Source organism: Dendropsophus ebraccatus, chromosome 5, assembly GCF_027789765.1.
Source record: "Dendropsophus ebraccatus isolate aDenEbr1 chromosome 5, aDenEbr1.pat, whole genome shotgun sequence".
Classification (NCBI taxonomy): Eukaryota; Metazoa; Chordata; class Amphibia; order Anura; family Hylidae; genus Dendropsophus; species Dendropsophus ebraccatus.
The window spans coordinates 35798836-35822372 of NC_091458.1; the positions used below are offsets into that span (position 1 = coordinate 35798836).

General features: G+C 42.6%; 1 protein-coding gene across 4 annotated transcripts in view; it reads right to left on the bottom strand.

Moving 5' to 3' along the window:
• The window catches only part of LNX2 (ligand of numb-protein X 2), a 145496-nt gene that overhangs the window by 42826 nt on the left and 79133 nt on the right, over nucleotides 1-23537 (bottom strand). For all 4 annotated transcript variants that reach the window (XR_011363141.1, XM_069969861.1, XM_069969863.1 and 1 more), the window contains 5 exons: nucleotides 15157-15404; nucleotides 7981-8180; nucleotides 6056-6424; nucleotides 2731-2868; nucleotides 1215-1392 (listed from right to left, as the gene is read on the bottom strand). Coding sequence is in view for 3 of the 4 variants with exons in the window: in XM_069969861.1 (XP_069825962.1) it covers nucleotides 1215-1392; nucleotides 2731-2868; nucleotides 6056-6424; nucleotides 7981-8180; nucleotides 15157-15404 (1133 nt within the window). In the remaining variant the exon portion in view is untranslated. The remainder of the gene's footprint in view (nucleotides 1-1214; nucleotides 1393-2730; nucleotides 2869-6055; nucleotides 6425-7980; nucleotides 8181-15156; nucleotides 15405-23537) is intronic.

The following is a 23537-nucleotide window of genomic DNA, read 5'->3' on the forward strand; positions in this document are numbered from 1 at the left end:
GAGTGTAGCAGTGTGGTATATAGAATAGCTGAGTGTAGTAGTGTGGTATATAGAAGAGCGGAGTGTAGTAGTGTGGTATATAGAATAGCTGAGTGTAGTAGTGTGGTATATAGAAGAGCGGAGTGTAGTAGTGTGGTATATAGAATAGCTGAGTGTAGTAGTGTGATATATAGAAAAACTGAAAGTAGTAGTGTGGTATATAGAAAAACTGAGTGTAGTAGTGTGTTATATAGAAGAGCGGAGTGTAGTAGTGTGGTATATAGAAGAGCTGTGTGTGTAGTAGTGTGGTATATAGAAGAGCTGTGTGTGTAGTAGTATGGTATATAGACGAGCTGCGTGTGTAGTAGTGTGGTATATAGAGTAGCTGAGTGTAGTAGTGTGTTATATAGAAGAGCGGAGTGTAGTAGTGTGGTATATAGAATAGCTGAGTGTAGTAGTGTGGTATATAGAAGAGCGGAGTGTAGTAGTGTGATATATAGAATAGCTGAGTGTAGTAGTGTGATATATAGAAGAGCGGAGTGTAATAGTGTGGTATATAGAAGAGCGGAGTGTAGTAGTGTGGTATATAGAATAGCTGAGTGTAGTAGTGTGGTATATAGAAGAGCGGAGTGTAGTAGTGTGATATATAGAATAGCTGAGTGTAGTAGTGTGATATATAGAAGAGCGGAGTGTAATAGTGTGGTAATGTATATAGAAGAGCGGAGTGTAGTAGTGTGGTATATAGAATAGCTGAGTGTAGTAGTGTGGTATATAGAAGAGCGGAGTGTAGTAGTGTAATATATAGAATAGCTGAGTGTAGTAGTGTGGTATATAGAAGAGCGGAGTGTAATAGTGTGATATATAGAATAGCTGAGTGTAGTAGAGTGGTATACAAATCTGAGGCACATTGAGAGTTGAGTCGCAGTAGTTAGATATATAAGAGATGGGTAAGAAGGTGCAGTCTGAATCAGAAATGACTGGTATGTGACAATATTTCCTATTGTTGAACCCAAAGAGATGAGAGTACTAGATGTTCACACCTCAAAAATCATGTAAAAATGGCTTTAGAAGTAGTGAATAAAAGCCCAGTCCTGCGTGTGATGTCTAAGCACTGCTGCCGGGATCCAGCCCTGTGCATCTGCAGCCTATATAAATGACCAATTATTCCTAGCGGCATGAATCCTACATCTATCAAGAGCTATTTGTCTGATAGAAAGGAGGATGGAGATCTGAACCTCGCTTAATTCTGCTGTCTCTCGCAAGACATCCGTGAGGCTGCACGCTGGTTACAAAGATGGGTAGCTCTCCGCTTTTACTCCCTCTTCCTCCCGCCACTGTCATGCCTAATGATTCCATGGGAGCTTTCCTCATGGTAATATGCTTTTCGTGGCATGTAACACACTGGGCAAGGTCCTGAGATAGACAAAAAGAATAAAAAGGAAAAGTCACTCAAATTATACTGTAAGCACAATGATGTAATAACTCATAGGCATTGAGACCCCCACAGATCACAACGTGTGATGTCATAGGTATTTATTATGACAGGTATTGTTTAAAGGTTTAAAGTAATAACAATTAAATTGTGAGGATAGCCGTCAGCCCTGTTCCTTAAATCCTTGTGTTACTTTTGCTTTATCCTGCAGGGACTCCTATCGTCATACTACCTGCTCCTGTTCAGCAGTAAGTGGTGATGCATACTGTGTATGTATCACTATTCATAGATTTGTGACTAGAGAATGATGGTTGACCTCAGGGAGATCAACCAAAACACAGCGGAGACACCATCACGTGTTTCTTGACGTCAGTGAATCTAGGAACATTGCCCCCTGGGAAATCAAGTATGCAAAAGTACTGCAGAGACACCATCACATGTTTCTCAACGTCAGGGAGCTAGCCAGGCCTTCCTCTGGGAAGAAACAACCAAGCCAAGGGTGGTCTCCAATCAAGGAAACCACCTCAGCAAGGTATCCATCCACAGACAGCTGTTTCGGGGGGTTTGCCCCTCATTAGTGTGGAGTAGGATTCTGGCTAGTGGGAGCAAAGCCTAGTAAGTGCATTCAAGAGAATGATGGTTGACCTCAGGGAGATCAAACAAAACACTGCGGAGACACCATCACATGTTTCTCGAGGTCAGTTTAACACGTGATGGTGTCTCCACAGTACTTTTGCATATTTGATTTCCCAGGAGGGCAATGTCCTAGATTCACTGATGTCAAGAAACACATGATGATGTCTCTGCTGTGTTTTTTTTTTTTATCTCCCTGAGGTCAACCATCATTCTCTTGAACGCACTTACTAGGTTTCCTACTTCACACTGATGAGGGGAAAACACCCTGAAACAGTTGTCTGTGGGTGGATACTTTGCTGAGGTGGTTTCCTCAACTGGAGACCACCCTTGGCTTGGTTGGTCCTTCCTGGAGGAAGGTCTGGCTAGCTCACTGACGTTGAGAAATACGTGATGGTGTCTGTGTAGTACTTTTGCATAGATTTGTGACTAGTCTGCACCCCCAGCACCCCTAAAAATTTGGCAGACAGGGCAACTACCCTGACTGCAGGGTTCTGTATATCTCTATATGAAATTGGAGGCCTATATAAAAAACATAGACTTATATGGACCATACTTATATGGATCCTAAACTATGAATTTGTACAGATCATATGTAGACCTAACAAAAAAAATAAAATTTTTAAACCTTACAAAAAAAAACCCCAGTTGGATCCATTGAATCCATAGCCAGCGACCCTCCTTACCCTGTGTGCACTTTGCCTGTGGTGATACACTTGCTGCATATGGGGATGAGGCTGGCTGTTGGCGACTTCTCGGGTTACGTTACCAGCTGGATGCTTTACAGGCCGAGATACTGTTAAATGAACTCGTTCTCCGCTACCCTGTAGTAGAGCACAGGAAGGCAAGATGAACCTACGTGGATCAATACAAATATCTCAATGCAGAGAATGTATAAAATATTCTTGTCTTGATGCTTAAGAGCCTGAGGACAGAATTACCAGTGTGTGGCGAATATCTGAAAGAACTGGCATTACGCTGTGCTCAGTGTACGGCAAAGTGTGAGAGTTTATAAGTGCTGGATGATCAGATAGTCCGGATTATTAGATGGTACATAAAGTGGAAAAAGAAAAGTCCAACCTATAACCCTAATGGCTGTATGTGCAGCAGCTTGTTTTATTTACTATGAATGATAAGTGGTGCTTTATACTATAATACAAGAAGCCATGGTCAACTACTTAACCTTTACCTTGGACTAGACTAACTCTTCTAATGCTCTGTATGTATTACACAGGGGAAGCAGGTACAAGGTTCAAACAAACAAATGGGTCACGTCAGGCAGTTGAAATCCAACATGCCTGATCCTCTCCTGATAAACTCCAAGGGCTCTTTTGGAAAGGCCGACTGGCTGCAGGAAATGAGCACCGATCTCAGTGATCGTCACTCGTTTACAGCCTACTGAAGGCAGGGCTGGGCAGGAATGATCGCTGGATCGTTTTTTGCGCAAAGAGCGATGTACAGCCACTAATAATGACTTTATTGGCCTCACAAAAGACCCAATCAGCTGACGAACAACTGTTTGCTCACCAATGACTGGCTGATCACTGACTCTTTGACACAGCCAATTATTGTGACAAATTCACTAGAAAATCGCCCCTACGACTACAAGTACATTGCTTTATGGCCCCGAGTGCTGTTTCCAGCAATATAAGGAACCGCTATGAGCTTTACTTATGCGGCCCGACGTAAATCCAACCAGATGTGGGAGCAGTCCTAAGTAGTCATGGCTTGCGGGAAAAAACTTCTGCAATCACACCTCCCTGAGAGAGTGTCGGCGTATAGGAGCCTGCGGCATTGCAGAGGGGCCATCCCTGAGCGCCGATGCTCCCTGGGAGGTGTGACTGCCGAAGACGCTTCACGACAGCCGTGACTAGTTAGCAGCTTAGGACTGCCCCAATCCCTACATAGGTAGGATTTACAAAGTGTGTTTTGGGGCCATATAAGTAACGCTCATAGTGACTCCTTACATGGCTGGGAACAGTGCTCAGGGGCCATATAAGTAATGCCCATATCGATTCCTTATATGGCTGGGAACAGTACTCAGGAGCCATATAAGTAACGCCCATATCGATTCCTTATATGGCTGGGAACAGTACTCAGGAGCCATATAAGTAACGGCCATATCGATTCCTTATATGGCTGGGAACAGTACTCAGGAGCCATATAAGTAACGGCCATATCGATTCCTTATATGGCTGGGAACTGTACTCAGGAGCCATATAAGTAATGCCTATATCAACTCCTTATATGGCTGGGAACAGAGCTGGGGGCCATATAAGTAACACCCATATCGACTCCTTATATGGCTGGGAACAGTGCTGGGGGCAATATAAGTAACACCCATATTGACTCCTTATATGGCTGGAAACAGTGCTGGGGGCAATATAAGTAACACCCATATTGACTCCTTATATGGCTGGAAACAGCGCTCAGAGCCATATAGCAATGTATTCATAGCTGTAGGGGCGATTTTCCAGCGATTGGTTCCACTTGTTTAAGAAATATCCAGCTATGGAAATGGTACTAGATGGTGACAAGAGGGCATTATCGAAGCACACAGCAGCCCGTCCTCAGCTAGAAGTAAGGTATATGAGCGCGGTGCTGCACTTTTTACGATCGCAGTCCTCTGTAGAGACGTCTTGATAAGATGTAGCGATGTGTCCTGGCACACTTACTCAATGTTGGCATGCTTTAAAAAACAATTCACATCTCCAGTTAGCCAGATTTTATGATTTAATGAGTCCATCTGTGAAGAATTATTTCTGTGCTCAGTGTTATTTCATCTTATTTCTGAATACATCATTTGTCTTTTAAAGAGACAGCGCCTCTATTTCATCTATGTCTCTTTGGTGCTTTGTCTGCATGTTGCTTCTCTCATTCAGGCACTGTGCAGAACTGAACCCTATTCAAGTTTGAGGTCCTTCACAGCTCCTGGATGGTATTGAGAAAAAATCAGGGGACATTGTTTTATGCCTAGTGCTTGGCCGGAGGGGTGGTGCATGACACAGGGATTCTGTCTTTGGTGTTTTTTAATCCCAGTATCATGCATCTCTCCCATAAACAGTGTCACTTTTGCCTAGAGTGTCCCTTTATGAAGCAATGGCCTTAAATTTAGTAAAACTGTCTAATTGTTAGACCGTCTAAGCTTAGACTAGACAGTCCAATCCACCAGATGTGGTTTGGACTGATTAATAAATATATATTTTAAAGGTCCCCATACACCTTTAATAAATGAGCGATTGTTCAGCCATCCGTTATCTCTCCAGACCGGCCCCTGTCCAGCCCCCCATACACAGGAACATTCAGCATGGCCAAGTGTTCCTAAGTTCTTTACGGAGAGGGGAGAATTAAGCCACAGCTAGAGAGCTCTAAATGCAGCTTATCTTTCTCAGAACAAAGGGGTTGGGCAGTGGTTTTCCATGATGTACAACCCCTATCTCCACCAACATCATCTCTCAGTGGTTGGTTGAGAGAGCCCCATACTGACGGCCGACAAAAGTATAAGGAGTATGGGGACTTTAAGTGTAAACCATCAATTGAAAATGCCTAACGTGTGCCTCTGGCAGTATATGGGGCATTTAGACCTGACTTACAGGATTTTTCAGTGTACAGTTTTATATGTTCCATGGACAATTGTCACATATGTGCATGTGCAGACTGGTCTGACAGGCCAATTCCTGCTTCATTCTCAACTATTCCAATCAGCAGCAGTGTAGCTATCAGCTATTAAACTATCAGGTCAAGTTGGGTTGTTGGGTTGCTGAAGAAACCATGAGACACCCAGCAAGTTACATGCAAGAGTTCTTTTAATAAGAATAGGGCTTGTGCACAGATCTCACCAGGCTTTGTATGGTTGGCTCAGCAACCCAGCCATCCAGTTTAAGCGGAGTCTCTCCACAGAGTACGTGGAACCACATCAGTTGATGTAGACTTTGACCCAAGCATATTACTCCACCTTTACAAGGATATGGTATTTTTCTTTCTATTATTTGACTTAGTTTGGTAAAGTACCTGAATAATCTGAGCCGCTAGTTCCGGGGTGCCATGCTTTAGGTCAAGTCCATTGATTGCCAGCACGCGGTCATTGCTATGAAGTCTTCCATCCTGAGCAGCCAGGCCTCCTTCTAGGAGATCTAGTATAAAAACTCCAGATTCGTCAGTTCTCCGGACAAGTTTGATACCAAGTTGCTCATTGGTTCCCCTTTTATTCAGAGTGACATGGAAGCTTTCTTCTCTCTGCAAGTTGCTGTCCATATGGGCCTGGGTTCTGCTTCCAAAGCGCCTCTCTCGGAGCACGGTCAGATGGAGTACAGTGCATGGTTGGGACAAGACCACCCTGGCATAGTTATGTGATACATTGCTAATGTCGAAATTGTTCACCTGTACAAAATAAAGGTACATATCAATGGAGATCCGGCATTTTAAAGGCTTTGTTTATCTTTGCAACAAAGATGAAGCAAATATTCTTGTACACAGTATTCTGTGTACCTTATAGAGCTAAAATCAGACTCCCCTCCTCCAGGCTGTGCTGTCCTGCTCTGTGGTGTTTCTGTCCATAAGATGTCTAACATAGAGGAGCATGTGACCATGCCCTGCCCCCAGTGTCCTCCATAGGCATATGCAGGCTCAGTGGAGGACACAGGGGGCGGGGAAAGGTCACATGCTCCTCCATGTCGGCCATATTATGGACAGACTCACCACAGAGCTGGGCACCAAAGCCTGGAGGAGGGGTGTATTATTTTAGCTCTATGAGGCACACAGGGAGCTGCTGTCAATATATACATAAGTACACTTACTAATACTGTATACTGAACTAATTTACTATAATGTGCCCAACCCCTTTAAGGGATTTTCCTGGCCATTTTTTGAGGACAGCAACACCACACATCCTGTTGATCACACACACAGCGAACAGAAATAGACAGCTCCATACAGTCACTAGTGGCCACACTGGGTTCCTGCAGCTCAGCTCCCATTGAAGTGAATTGGAGCTGTATGGCACTGTGTGTTTCTGCTTTGTTCATTGTATTTGTGAGCAGCATGGCTATAGTAAACGGCTGATTGTCAGAGTGGTGGGTGTTGGACCTCCACCAGATAATGAGGATCAATGCATCAATGAAAAAATCCTTTTAAGAACGCAAAACCTTATATAATCTATCTGTCCTTATTTTTTTGCTATTAAATGTACATTATTAGAATATAGGGGCAGAAGGGAGTATACCTGTTATATAAAAGCCCCATACAGCAACACATGGAGTGCTTACAGCTCTGTAATAAGCAGCTGCCCCAATACAGTAACATTGTATGCACAAGGCTTTATATTATTCTTCAATAATACATGTATCATATCATTGAGTATTATGGTCTCACAAGTTCTAATGTGCTTACATTGGTTTGCACTGAGAGCAGTCATATTTGTGAGTTAATACATCCTCTCCAGGCAATAAAAAAAAGAGGCATTTAGGATTCATATGTGTACTGGTGAGTATAGCTAATGTGGTTGGATCTGGTTGGATTTAAAGTGTCCCTGTCATTCAACAAATTTATGCTATGTCAAACATTGTGATCAGGGTTTTGGGTGTTCAGCTACTGAACATTAGAAGCAGCAGGGAAAAGGAAAAAAAATCATTAGCTGCATTACCAGACACAGCCCATGTACAAGAGTGGCGCTCTTCCTGGAAAAAAACTCCTGGACAACTCCTTTAATAAAGATAGATTTCTAAGAAGCTAAGCATCACCTCTTCCAGGAAATTCTATTTGCACTCTGCCTTTTTCCCACCACCATTAATATTGAGGAAAGATTATAGACAACACAGAAGCATTAGGAAATGTGAACTACTTAGAGCTCAGACATCAGCCGTCTCCATCGAGAATAGAACAAGGAGCAATTAATAACGTCTAATTACACAGTATGTCGTGTTTTTGGATTCACTTACTTGAAGTATTTGGTCGCCAGCCAATAGTCTCCCATCCCTGGCAATGATACCATCTCGATATATTTCCTGTATGACCACGTTTATTAAAGGGGTCTCATTACCACCAACGATGCTGATCCCCAGTTCGATGTATGGGTTGGATCGGTGTATTTCAATGGTAGTAATTTCTCCTTCAGGTAAGCTAGCTGGGGGATGCATAGCTGTCCATTACAAACAAACAAAAACACAACAATATCAATAGGATGCTTATGGTTCAGGGGCTTCCTGATCAATACACTGCAGAGATCAATATAACTCCACATTCTGCAACCCAGCTGCATTGTGTAGCAGAAACGAGTCAGGAGACACCTCTCTAATCAGGTTGTATTATGCCCAAAATGTATGAACTCATCCGTATAAATAATTGATCATTTTATTAAACCTTCTAAAATAATAACAATAATAATGAAAAAATAAAACATAGTAACATAGATCACCTTGCTCCCAATGTCTACACACCCATTATTTTATTTTTATTATTTAATATTTTTATTTATTTATACAGTATGGGGGAACAACTACAGAGGGGAGGGGGGGGGGAGGTATACAGTATGGGGAGTACCTGCAGAGGGGGGAGGGAGGTATACAGTATGGGGGCTACCTGCAGAGGAGGGATGTATACAGTATGGGGGAGCAACTACAGAGTGGGAGGGAGGTATACAGTATGAGGGGTGTTACTACAGAGGGGGAGGGAGGTATACAGTATGAGGGGTGTTACTACAGAGGGGGAGGGAGGTATACAGTATGGGGGCTACCTGCAGAGGAGATATGTATACAGTATAGGGGAACAACTACAGAGGGGGAGGGAGGTATACAGTATGAGGGGTGTTACTACAGAGGGGGAGGGAGGTATACAGTATGAGGGGTGTTACTACAGAGGGGGAGGGAGGTATACAGTATGAGGGGTGTTACTACAGAGGGGGAGGGAGGTATACAGTATGGGGGCTACCTGCAGAGGAGATATGTATACAGTATAGGGGAACAACTACTAAGAGGGGGAGGGAGGTATACAGTATGAGGGGTGTTACTACAGAGGGGGAGGGAGGTATACAGTATGGGGGCTACCTGCAGAGGAGATATGTATACAGTATAGGGGAACAACTAGAGAGGGGGAGGGAGGTATACAGTATGGAGACCTAACTGCAGTAGGACATACAATATGGTATAGAGTGGGGTTCAGTGTAGGGGCATACTGTGTTTCTCAGAAAATAAGACCTATCCTGAAAATAAGCCCTAGCCTTTTTTTTCAGAAAAAAAATAAAATAAAATAAATAAATTAAATAAGACCCTGTCTTATTTTTCGGAGAAACACTGTACATAAGTTTCAGTAATGTCTGCTCTACAGCTGTAGATTATAGAAAACCAGAGACTGGGTCACATGGGTATTTAGTGGGATGAGTACAACACTGTAACCGGAAAATAATGCTGGCAGCCAATGTAAATAAGCCTTGCACCTTACTGCCAGGCAGACAAAAAAATTTTTTTTTTTAAGACGGCCATATACATAAGGTAACAGTAAATGCTACTGGTATCTCTTTAAATCCCCATGTGTTTGTAGAAATGGGGGTAAGCTGCTGCCAGACTCCTCTGTTGGTAACTTATCTCCCCAAGAACAAAAGGATGTGGCACTTGAAATCTAACATTCACAATCCCTTTCTCCCTTACATTTTCCATCTGGGGAAAGTCAGAAGACTGCCACACATATTACATGGGCAAACCTCCGCTGGACACTGCAAAAATGTGTAAAAAAAAAAAAACCCTAAAGGGGCCATTATTGGCCGGCCCATTGCTGATTATTGGTCCTTATAAAAAGGTAATCGACCAGCCGACAAATAAAAAAAAATGCTGGTTAGTCGGCGGATATAAAAGGACCCTTACTGGTGTATTGCTTAGTATAAAGACTAAATCATTAGAGAAACACATTGCAGACATAGAGAAAGGCAGCAAGGAATATTGGAAAATTTCAGCTCTGAAGCCTCGTGAATAGTGAATGCACGCTATCGCTGGATTATATTAAAAGACTCGGGATCAGTAATGTATTTACAAAAGTGTTCAACCTTTCATAAAGATTATTTGTAAACCGTAGATGTTTAAGGTTGAAGCGACGGCTCGGTAATACATCACTATGATTCATAAGCTCTTAGAGGTTGAGAACTTGACTTCTATATAAAGATTGAATAATGCAAAGTAAATGAACGTCGGGCGTAATTACGGAGAGATTATTCCTTTTCTAAGAGAATATACTGAATCAGCCCAATTATTGATCACACAGCAAGGTTTATGTAGTTCATTCCAGGAAAGACCGGCAACTAATGACTCCCCAGAAACAGAAGCTCCGGATAATTTATTAGCAATATATAAAACTGAATGGAGCCAAGGGGAACGGGATATTGCAGATGCGGAGAGAGAAGCTTAGGGGGTATATGATTTTCTGGGGCGGCACATCAGAAAACATCATGTGTAGCGGAAAAGAGAATTGATTTTCACACTGATGGAAGAAAAATATAATATACAAGGACATGCATATAACTATATATATATATATTCTCAGGATGCAGCATACGGGAGACGGAACGTAACATGGGACTATTTAATTATAGGCCGGGAGAATGCAAACGCTGGGATTTTTATGCAATTTCACGGATATGGTAAAATTGTATATATTTGGGAGATGAATAATTTAAGAGTATGTAATAGAGTACAGATATAGGGAACAATGGGGCTTTCCATGTCTGCTGTGAGCCTAGTATTATTCCAGCCTGTCAGATATATCCATTGCTAGGCATACATTACCTGACAACCACAGGGATTTACATGAAGTTGTCAGGCAGCTGATCAGTAGCAACCAGTCTATCTCAGCTTTTCAGGTCATGGCCAAAACTGCACCAAGAAATCAGAATGTGGTCAAATAAATTTAGGCCTTCACATTGGGGGAGATTTATCAAACATGGTGTAAAGTGAGACTGGCTCAGTTGCCCCTAGCAACCAATCAGATTCCACTTTTCATTTCTCACAGACTCTTTGGAAAATGAAAGGTGGAATCTGATTGGTTGCTGGGGCAACTGAGCCAGTTTCACTTTACACCATGTTTGATAAATCTCCCCCATTGTTTTCATAAAGCCAATAGCCTATCATAAAAGAGAGAAATGTATAGCTTGATCTAATCTATTAGACATCAATATGGAAACAGTAACATTTCTGCATTCAACTTTCGGACCAGAATGGCCCACCAGTATTTGTAAAATTCTCCAAACCCGAATACTCGTCAATTGGTTCCCCGAGGCTGCAGAATTTTGATAGCGCCCTAGGGCTGGCAGGAAAGCAAGGATACAGCACATGGCCTATGGCTGTATCCATGTTTCCCAGGACTCTCTAGGGCGGCATCCAACTTCTGCAGCCTTGGGAAATCAAATGTTGAGAGGTCGGTTGCGGAGAGCGTTGCCAACCTGAACAGTTTGACAGGTCCGATCAATATTCACCAGGATTCAGGTGGATCCTCGAGTGGGCTCAGGCTCCTATATAACAGAAGACAACCCCATTTGGGTATGACTGAAGACAATCACTTGTCACTAGGGTCTATTTCTAATGAGTGAACCAACAACCCATCAAACTTATTGATGATATGTCCTGTGTGTTCAATGATAGTTACAAAGCCGAATTCCCATCTGGGATTGTTACGGCATATTGCAGGGATATATAATAACATACTGATCAGCGGGGGGCTCACCTTAGAGGAGAAATTGGTAAAGCAGCCTTCATTCTAAGGGTATGTATATTAAAAAAATCCATCATATTTCAGAAGTGAATACATTGCAGAAACTGCAATTTTGCAATATACTCAATTTTTCAAGTTTTCTGTTTAAATCAATGTTATACATATGGCCACTAGGTGTCTCCCTTCCTGTCAAACTGCAGTCCATGCTCCCTCTGTGTCTATATTTGGTCTTTTCAAAAGAAAAAAGAACAAACACAGGAAGTCCCAGCCCTTCGCACACTTACAAACATGGCTTGGTATTTGATTGACAGCCATTCTTGAACAGGACAAGTCTTTAAAGCGCATGTGTACAGCTGCTGTGCCCCCACATTCAGTAGCAGAGAAGGGGTTCTCGCACTGTATGGTCAGCTGTCCTATCACACAGCACCAAAACCTCTGTAACCTCACAGTGACATTATACTAACTGAATCGTTGCATAAAAAAAAATTATTGTCTCCTGGTAAGCATTGGTCTATCACTTATTTTCCCATCACACACTCTAATTAACACAGCATTTTTGCCCATCCATACTAACTTTTGTCCCCTTTTGTTGTTGTCACATGTTGTTGTCTACAGCAGTAAACCTCTAATGAGTTAGTGATGCTGTACATTACAACTTTTTTGATTTGTGTTCATTTTAAGTAATATTTAAGTGGTCACAGTTTTTCTGTGATATGTGTTTGACATCAAGCATCTTTAAAAGAAAAATTGGTTTTAGATCAACTGGTGTCAGAAAGTCATACAGATTTGTAAATTACTTCTATTTAAAAATCTCTAGTCTTCCAGTACTTATCAGCTGCTGTATGTCCAGCAGGAAGTGGTGTATTCCTTCCAGTCTGACACAGTGCTCTCTGCTGCCACAGGAATTGTCCAAAGCAGCAGAGGTTTTCTATGGGGATTTGCTACTACTGTGAAATGTTTTTGTCATGGACAGAGGTGGCAGCAGAGAGCACTGTGTCAGACTGGGAAAAATACGCCACTTCCTGCAGGACATACAGCAGCTGATAAGTACTGAAAGACTTGCGAATTTCAAATAGAAGTTATTTACAAATCTGTATAACTTTGTGAAACCAGTTGATTTGAAAACTATTTTTTTTCCCTCCGGAGTACCCCTTTAATACCCTATTGGTTTCCAGTGATAACATCATCAGCTCATTTCAGTGATGCGTCATCAGTAGCAGATGGCATTGAACTGTTTGATATTTTTCCCTTCTTACAAAACAATCTTTTTGTAAGTCTCCGACAACAATAAATAATTGGGATAATTGGGAACGTCTCCTACTCGCCAGTGAATCTATTTTTCTTCATGCTTGTAATTGACTTTCATATTCATTTCTGCATGGGATTTATTAGCGGACTGCGGGAGAATTATTTTCTGCTAGGTAAATAAAACACAGTTGTTAGACTTAATTGTCTATGAGGAAGATTTTCCCACATCGTGAATTACCAAATACCCCACAATCTAAAACAGGAAGGGAAAGGACAAAGAGGACCCGACCTTGACTTCTTCAAGGTTTTACTGATTGAAAAACACGGGAAATGCAATTACCGCGTAACAACAACTGCAGAGATTTCCTCCTCTACACAAGAAACCATTAAAGCTTAAACAATACAAAGGACACTACTGAATGGGTCTACAGGTTCTAAGGTTAAAAAAACAAGACTAACCAATACTTTTTTTCTTATTTTCTCAATATGGCTAGGGATCCTAGACTTAAAGGGGTACTCCAGCGAAAAGCTTTTTCACAGTAATTGAAACACATTACAAAGTTATATAACTATGTAATATGCGTCAATAACCTATTTGCCCCCCTTCCCTAGCTTTTCCCCCCTCAACCCCCCACCAGGAAGAGATGTAAACTCATTCTTACCTAATGACTGTTGACCCCAGGCTGCACTGTGGCAGCCATTTTGTGACAATGACATCATCAAGAGGGAAACTGGTCTATGCCCTGTTAAGCCAGCCTCCCTTTGTCAGATGACTTTCTGATTGGCTGAGCAAGCTGTAAGCCATCTAACAGTTTTACAGAGTCAGTTAGACATCACAGGAGACACAGTGCATTATGGGAAAGCCAAAACCAGGAAGTAAATAAAAAATGAAGACACAAACTGAAGGTTCAGGGGCCTGCAAACAGCGGGAAATTCAAACGGAGACTCAGGAGGGATGGTAAGTGTAAAAACTATGTTAAGAATTGATTGGTTTTTTCTTTTCAGCGCCGGAGTAACCCTTTAAGGGGGGAGATTTATCAAACATGGTGTAAAGTAGAACTGGCTCAGTTGCCCCTAGCAACCAATCAGATTCCACTTTTCATTTTCTAAAGAGTCTGTAAGGAAAAAGAGTGGAATCTGATTGGTTGCTAGGGGCGACTGAGCCAGTTTCACTTTTCACTATGTTTGATAAATCTCCCCCAAGGTGTGTATATACCTATATACCAATAGCTGTCGGATAAACGCTCATTTGTTCCCTATGAGGTGGGGTAGGCCACCACCAGACTGCTTTAGTTGTTGCTTATCTCTCTGAGAACAAAGGGGTTGCGCAGTAAAAATTAATCACATCCGACCCTGGGAGGCCCCCATACACCTTATGCTCATGGCCAAACCCAGAAGCAGATTAGGCTGACATTTGTGAATGTGTATGGTGGCCTTAAGGCCCTTTTACATGGGCCGATCAGGAGGAGCGAGCTATTACACTCACCTACAGTGAGCGGTTAAGTGTGTGCGCAGGGGGGATTTACTGTGGTGAGAGAAAAGGATGCGGTCGAAAGAAAAGGATCAATCAACATTGTGCATGTCGGCTGATTGTTGCCTTTTAGCTGTAGCTATTACACTAAGTGAATACACCAAGTTGTTATGCTTGGCCGTATGCTTTTGTTCTCAGGGGAGATACCATACATCTCATCCAGTGTAAGTTCTTCACCACCTCACAGAATACATCACTTCCTGCAGGAAATGCAGCAGCTGATAAGTAGTGTCTGACTTGAGATTTTTATATAAAAGTAATTTACAAGTCTGTATAACTTTCTGACACCAGCTGATTTAAATATTGTTTTCTCTGGAGCACCCCTTAAAGGGGTTATCCAGCGCTACAAAAACATGGCCACTTTCCCCCTACTGTTGTCTCCAGTTTGGGTGGGGTTTTCAAATTCAGTTCCATTGAAGTAAATGGAGCTTAATTGTAAACCGCACCTGAACTGGAGACAACAGTAGGGGGAAAAGTGGCCATGTTTTTGTAGCGCTGGATAACCCCTTTAAGTAGACAGGAGACAACATAATGTAGCCAACGATCTCTTCCTGTACCAACCTCCATTGCCTAGAGAAGAATTGTCAAGGAAAATACAATAAAGCATTGTCTGTAATAAGTACCATGTGTATAATGTACATACTGTCAGATACGGTGCTCTCCTCGAAGGCAGGGTTATCAAACCCCTGGTCGTCTGACCACAAAGGCAGAACAGTTGGTGTCACATTTCTTTCCAGAAGTGCGGGTCCTGTTCCTGCTTTTTCTACATCCGGAGACACGGCTGCTGGAGGGTCAATCACACCGGGGACATTTTCTCCTTCAATCTCTATCTGCAGCTTGCTGGCTCTTCTCTGGTCCAATACTTGTCTTCTGTGCGATGCTCCTGGACATCTACAAAGGTAAGACAGCCTTTAATAACCTTGTACATCTCTAATAACCTTAGGAGGGTAAAAATGTATTGTGAAAACAATGAAAAAATTTCTATTGCCAGAGAAGAGACCCTATAACAAGGTGGGCTTCCCATAAGAATGTCAGCCACTATAGACCCCCTTTCATGTTATAGTCGATGTCAGCTGATCGTTGTATTTCAGTGTCTTTCATCATGTTGAAAGACAAACGACTAGGATGACAACGACCTGCTGCCATCACTCTGTGTAATAGCATACCGCCGCTCTTTCCTATGGGCTTCTATGGGTAGTCCCTTCTCCTGTTGATCAGAGACCCCCCACACACACACACACTTACCTGCTCACTGTTGGTGCATATAATAGAGCTGACACCTAGTGGGGAACGAGGAGGAAGCGAGGGCTGACATGACAGGTCGGTGCTTGCTTGCTCCCGCTGATTGCCCCGTGTAATAGGGGCCCAATTTACTCAGCTAAATACAAGGCTTGACCATCGCTCAGGAAGGGCTGCATGAACGATTACTGGATTGTTCTTGCAGCCTTTTGCTTTCATCATTCATTTCTTGCACATGCCACATGACATAGGGAGATAGGAAGACGAAAAAAGCGTATTTTTTTTAGTAGAAGCGATTAGACAATAAATAAACATTTTGTTGGTTTGCCCTCTGATCTCTGTCCCTGTTACAAATATTGGCCCTAAAGAAGTGGTATCAACCAAGTCTTAAGGGCCCCATGGCAGTCACATGACCTGCCTCTGCTATGAACTCCCTTACATCAGGCCCAGAATGATAAACATTAGAGATGAGCAAACCTTGAGCACGCTCGATCTCATCTGAACCTGAGTGTGTAGCTTTTGATTATTGGTGGCTGAAGAAGATGAATGCAGCCCTAGGGAGTCCTGGAAAACATGGATACATCCTATGGCTCATAGCTGTATCCATGTTTTCCAGGCAGCCTTAGGGTCCTATTAGACAGCTCGATCGTAAACTGTAAATGAGTGCTGATCTGCTAGATCGGCAATCCGAAGGCCTCCAAGGACACCAGGGAACGTGGTAAGGTAAGCTAACACTTTATTATTTCATGCCACAATTATCAGACGTCGGCCGTGCATCACTATTACATGTAGTAATGTGCACCTGACGCCTGATGATTTTGTCTGGGCCTAAATAAACGATCAGCTGATGATTGTTTCAATGGATGATCATTCTCTCTATTACACAGAGTGACAATCGGCCGAATCAGCCTGATTCAGCTGATCGCTTCATTTAATAGGGCCCTTAGGGCTGCATCCAACTTCTGCAGCTGCAGGGAATCCAGTGCCGCATGCCTAGGGTGGGATGACACCGAACATGCTCAAGGTTCGCTCACCTCTAATGAACATGCTCCAGTCTTGTTAAATCACTAAGCCGGTAGACAAATCCAATTCAGATCAAAGCATCAAAAACATCAAGGTAAAGAATATTAACAACAATTACAAGTCTCCCAGACAAATAAGGAAAAGCTTCTGGAAGCCGCCGACTTAAGAATGAGATGGAAATTGCATACTTTAAGTCCATTTATCTCATTTTCTGCTTTGTCAGAATCTATATTTTTTACTCTCGGCTCTGTACACATCAATCCTCAGATAATCCGCACCTCGCCTATCCTTGGGATAAAGTAAAAATGAGCGAGCACAGCTTACACAGATCTTCAGATACGACCCATAACCTTTTCTTGTATAAATCCCGCAGATTCGCCCAGCCTAAGCTTAAAATACTTCTTTCAGAATTTTTTAATGGGAAACTAAGTTATATTTACCACGTGTATAGAATAAAAGGGACTTATTGTAGCATCAGTATGAAGGATGGAAGCCCCCTGACCCTAGGAGCGTACATTGTATAATAACAGGTACATCCATGTCACTGACGGGATTCATAATCCGCAGCAGAAATGTCAAAGAGGAGACTGAACTGTACTGGTGCATAGCCATTAGGAGAATAATGCCGATACAGGACGGCATGCGATTCAAGGGCTTTTAGAAGAAGACAAGAAAGAAGAAAAGGTTCTAATAAATGTAAGGACAAGTACCCAAATAGAGACCATAGAGTGAAGCATGGCATTGTACCCAGGCTATTATTTAGATTGTTAAAACATCTAGGCTATGTTCACACAACGTATCTTTTTGTAAAAGTACGGCTGTTGTAGAAACCGGCAACAACGGCCGTACTTTTTGCGAAAAGATACGTTGCCACCGCCGATCCTCCCGGAGGTCCCTCAGGACGTAAGTAGAAGATAAATTTTATACTTAAGTTTTGAGGGACCTCTGGGAGGATTGGCGGTAGCCCGGGGGGTTCATGCATGCGCGGGAAGTGGCCTGTCTCCGGCGGGACTGCTTCCCTGCGCAGCCGCAATGTATAGAGCCCACTATGCAGTTATGAATATGCATAATGGGCGGGACGGGAGGGGGCAGGCTGGGCAGGGAGCGGTAATGCTCTCTGGCCCGGAGCAATGCCCTAAATGCTCTATGCAAGTAATTTGCATAAGTGCATTTAGCTATTTTACAAACAATGCGGGGGTGTAGAGGGGTTAAACTAATAGCTATGTATTACTACGGTCCTCTGCTACTGCGGCATATTAGCAGGTTCTCTGTGAAGAACCTGCTGATAGTGCCGCTTTAAGGTACGGTTGTATCTGGGCCATCCACCACAAGAAGTGGCGTCACACTTCCACCTAGAAAGTGACCAGCTGTCCCACCACTACAACATCATCCGGGGGCACACCATACATGCAACGCTCATGAAATAACAATTCTGCATCACCTATCCCTATAGCTCTATGTTGTGCCGTTCCTACCTTATTCTTATAAGAAATGTATAATAATAGCCAACTGGGTGTTCCCAGCTGGGGGTGTGTCTGTAAACTGCCTAAAATTATCCAATCAGAGCTGACAGTTCAAGACTATGTGGGGACACGCCCCCAACTGGTAACACCAGAGTCCTAGTAAGAACAACACTATATAACAGGCTTTTATATACCAGGGAAAGGAGGCCGTCTATTGATAATGGCGGCTGCTAAAAGTGATCATTATTTGCAGACGTCAATATTTACAGACGGCCACCTTTTCCTGCTATGATCCTGTAGTGGGAACATACCTGAACAGCAAATCACAGAGCTATAAAAAAAAGATGTTCCAGAATTCTTATTTCATGGGGAGTACAAGGATTTACTCAAACAGACAGGCGAGGAATAGTGACAAGTTCCCTTTAAGGACAGGAATGCCCTGAGTAAGTTTTCCCTTGAGCCTATTCCTTGCTGTTTGACTGTAGCAGTGAGTTCTCTGTAGATTCTTTCTACCCAATAAGTAAGGGAAGAGGATCAATTAGGGCTGGGACCTGTCCAAAAACAAAGGGTGTCTCTTTGGCACTTATACATTATCTTATAACATACAATACAAAACAGGTTGCCCAAACCAAACAACACCTTTTACACCTCTACTCTTGACTCCATTTCTGTAAATTTTCCAAAATGTAAAAACTTCCTTCGTACCCAGCTCAAAAAAAAAAGAAAAAAAAAAAAATCGAATGATTTTCAAATGCTATTATTTCCCTCAACCATTGAGCCATGATGCTTTTATGTGTGGCCCCATTTTAGAGCAGAGACAGCTAAGAAGCTCTGTAATAAGCACAATGCTGTACAGCACAAGATCTGCCTTCACTTCCAGCAGTCTTCTGAATAGGTCGTAATAAGGACTAACCCCGCACCAATTACGCCGATAATCCGGACCCCTGTTCTGGCACTAGAAAGTCATTATGCAATCCTGAAATAAACCAGTACATTGTCCCGTCTTACGTAACCCTACAATCTGACGTGTTTTCTGGCGTTGGAAGGATTAGATGATTTACTTTACTTCAATCACAATTTAGATGGGAGAATGTTGGTCTCATTATGTAACAATCTGCATGTGAATTATAATTCATCTGGAGGTTACAATGGTGTTTTATATCAATTTCTTAAAGCATCTACCGGGTGTACAGTTGTAGCAGAGCTAGGATTGTCAAAGCAGCAGAGCTGAGATTATCCCGTAAGAACACATCAGATCATGACATGTAATCTCTTGCTTTGTTAATTGTGATCTAGAGATGAACAACAGTAAGTATGCAAAAAGGGCAATGGCACACCAAAAATGAGAATAAGTATGAAAGTCTTTATTTAAAGAAAGAAAAAGCCATATCTGAGACTGGCCAATAAAAGATTAAGATGGGCAAAAGAACACAGACATTGGACAGAGGAAGACTGGAAAAAAGTGTTGTGGATGGATGAATCCAAGTTTGAGGTGTTTGGATCACAAAGAAGAACGTCTGTGATACGCAGAACAAATGAAAAGATGCTGGAAGAATGCCTGATGCCATCTGTTAGCATGGTGGAGGTAATGGGATGGTCTGGGGTTGCTTTGGTGCTGGTAAGGTGGGAGATTTGCACAGGGTAAAAGGGATTCTGAATAAGGAAGGCTATCACTCTGCAACGCCATGCCATACCCAGTGGACAGCGCTTGATTGGAGCCAATTTCATCCTACAACAGGACAATGACCCTAAACACACCTCCAAATTGTGCAAGAACTATTTACAGCAGAAGCAGCAGCTGGTATTCTATCATAGGTAATGGAGTGGCCAGCACAGTCACCAGATCTGAACCCCATTGAGCTGTTGTGGGAGCAGCTTGACCGTATGGTACGCCAGAAGTGCCCATCCAACCAATCCAACTTGTGGGAGCTGCTTCTAGAAGCGTGGGGGGCAATTTCTCCAGCTTACCTCAACAGATTAACAGCTAGAATGCCAAAGGTGTGCAATGCTGTAATTGCTGCAAAAGGTGGATTCTTTGACGAAATGTAAAAACAATGTTATTTCAAATACAAATCATTATTTCTAACCTTGTCAATGTCTTGACTCTATTTTCTATTCATTTCACAACGTATGGTGGTGAAGAAGTGTGACTTTTCATGGAAAACACAAAATTGTTTAGGTGACCCCAAACTTTTGAACGGTAGTGTACGTAGTGTGAACATAGCCTAAGGGCGCAGATCCGCAGAAGATTTGATGGTGCAGATTTGATGCGTGTTCAGTTATTTAAATGAAATCTGCTGAGGATCTGCTGCAGATCTGCTGCGGATCCAGTAAGTGTGAATGTACCCTGAAGGTGTTTTCTGGAACTGTGACACTGATGGCCTAACCTTAAAGGGGTTAGCTGGTTAGGTAAAATATATGTTGAATCATCCCCCCTCCTGGAGACTAACAATTAATTCTATACATGTCATTTCCTTTTCTGCCTCCTTCTCTCAGTTTTGAACATGCTGCTTTATGCAGAAGACATAGAAAACTGTACCTGAGCTGTTTAGTCTGTTTCTGCTCCCAACCCCCTCCTGCCCCCTCCCTTCCGAGACAGCTCATGTAAACAGCGTCCCTGTAGCAACTTTGTAATGCCGGGAGGGATAATCACAGCAACTTGACATCAGATTAACCCTCCTAGCATTACAAAGTTGCAGATAGGGACAAAGATACAAAGTTGCAGATAGGGACTTATTTACATCAGCTGTCTCAGAAGGGAGGGGGGAGGAGGGGAGACAAAGAGAATAGTTCAGAAACAGATTTTTGAGTCTTCAGCAGAAAGATGCAGCTCAGAACTGGCGGAAGAGACTGAAAAGGTAATGACCTGTATGGAATTAATTCTTAGTCTCCAGGAGAGTGATTAAATATATATCTTACCAAACCAGATAACCCATTAAATATAAATTTTAGACTGTATTTTCCCAAAGTGATAGCATAGTGCTGAGTCCTCTTAAATGTCATGATTGGTGGAGTCCCAGTGGTGACACCTCCAGCAATAACAACATTGTGGTATATCCTGGTGATAGGGGAAAACCCCTTAAATGATAGATAATTGGGGGTTTGACCTGTGGGACCCCCACCATTCAGCATAATAAAAAAGCTGCACTGCTTGCAAGATCACCACGGCTCATTTTTGTGTTGACTGTCTAGAGTCAGAGCCCATCGATCAAACACTGATGGTCCAATCCTAAGGAGAATACCTGTAATGGCATATTCAGCTCTGAAACACTCTGTACTGCTGTTAAAGGGGGTCTAGAAAATCTAGAAATGCAAACTAGTAGGGTATCATTAGGTAGAGACAGCCTGTTATGTTGTCTGGCAATTCAGTCCCTGAGCACTGTGCTCATGGAAAGGACTGCAGAAGAAGAAGAAGGTGAAATGGTCAAGTAATTGCTAACTCGATTCCTTACAATAACTTTCTCTGGGATTTGTAGTCATTAGAAGTCAATATAAGCAACCTGTAACAATGTGCTGTTCATAATAGGAATATAATAATAGCTAACTGGGGAATTCCGTCGCTCCATGACTCCGCCAGAGATCAAAATCTTCAAGCTGTGAGCAGCAGAGAGAAGCCGAGCAGGTCATGAGCAATGGATGGCCCTGTGTGCTATCAAGCAATGACCTTTACTGTCTGCCCCCATCACTTGGCGCACTAGTATGGCGATCATGTCATTACGTCAGTTCCATTACAAAGGTGATAAGGTAAATACATTAATACACTGTATCTGGAAGGGAAGTCTCTGTGCACAGCAACGCTAGCGGCTGTCTGGCTTCTTCTCAGTATTAATGTTATTCTCATAGAGAACACTGCAAGCACTGCTACAAAATGATGCTGACAGTACAGAAAGCTACAGGATACATACGCTATATGCTGCTGTGTGAAATACACAAATAGAAACCGCTACACAAATAGACTGTGGAATAGTAGTATAGAGATCCAAACGCCTTTCAGGGTGACCTACTCCAAAATGTCTCAGAATTTAACCATCACATTATAACTGTGAGGTTGTATCTTTTGACAAGCATTGTTATAAGGCTGCGTTCACACTACGTATATTTCAGTCAGTATTGCAACCAAAACCAGGAGTGGATTAAAAACACAGAAAGGATCTGTTCACACAATGGTGAAATTGAGTGGATGGCCGCCATATAACAGTAAATAACGGCCATTATTTCAATACAACAGCCGTTGTTCTAAAATAACAGCAAATATTTGCCATTAAATGGCGGCCATCCACTCAATTTCAACATTGTGTGAACAGAGCCTTTCTGTGTTTTTAATCCACTCCTGGTTTTGGTTGCAATACTGACTGAAATATACTGACTGAAATATACATATACTGACTGAAATATACGTAGTGTGAACGCAGCTTATCGTGGTTAAGATCAAGAATCAGAAAAAAAAACCCATGAACAATTGAACAATGAAAACAAAAAATGAAAACATACTACTGTATGAATATTAAGCAAGACTGAATATTTGATCCCCCTCCCGCCCCTTGTCTCATAAAGTATAACTAAGAAGTAATTGAGTTTGCAGAAAATCAAGACGTTCGAACCATATGGGGCAAGGAAATGCTTACCAAGTATAAGTTCGTGGCCCTTCATGGTCAGTTGCATGCACCATAAGGCTATGTTCACACTACGTATATGTCCGGCCGCATATTTTTTTCGCGGCCGGACATATACGTGTAAAACTCCGGCCGGGATTTACGCAAGTTGCGGCCAGCTACGTACGGTCCACGAACTTACGCCCGTAAGCTATGTACGCTTCCCGAGCGGCGTACTTAGCGATCTGACAGCGGTATTTTTCTGGGATATCTTCGGCTAGCCCCGGACACCCCACAAAACCTTTTGGATCGGCAAATCAAAGTGGAAAAAAGAAGAAATCACCACTCCGTACGGGACCACATGTTACGCTATGGGCGTAAGTTACAGCATTTCTGTCCCGAAACAGTGGTCTGGTTCCGGGCGTAAGTTCGTACATACTGTAGTGTGAACTGTGCAGCCGTAGATCGTATACTTTCCATTGTACGCAAACTACGTAAATCTCCAGCCACTTATTCACGGAGCGCGCTACGGCCATAAACTTACGTAGTGTGAACCTAGCCTAAAAACTTACTGGGTTGCCAAGAGAAGTTACAAGACTTTGGGCAGGGCATGGGTGCATACATTACCTGTTCACCCCTTACAGATACAAAAGTTGAGCCGTAGGAGGCTCTGGTGGATGCCTCCATTACAGTTTCCATCAAAAATA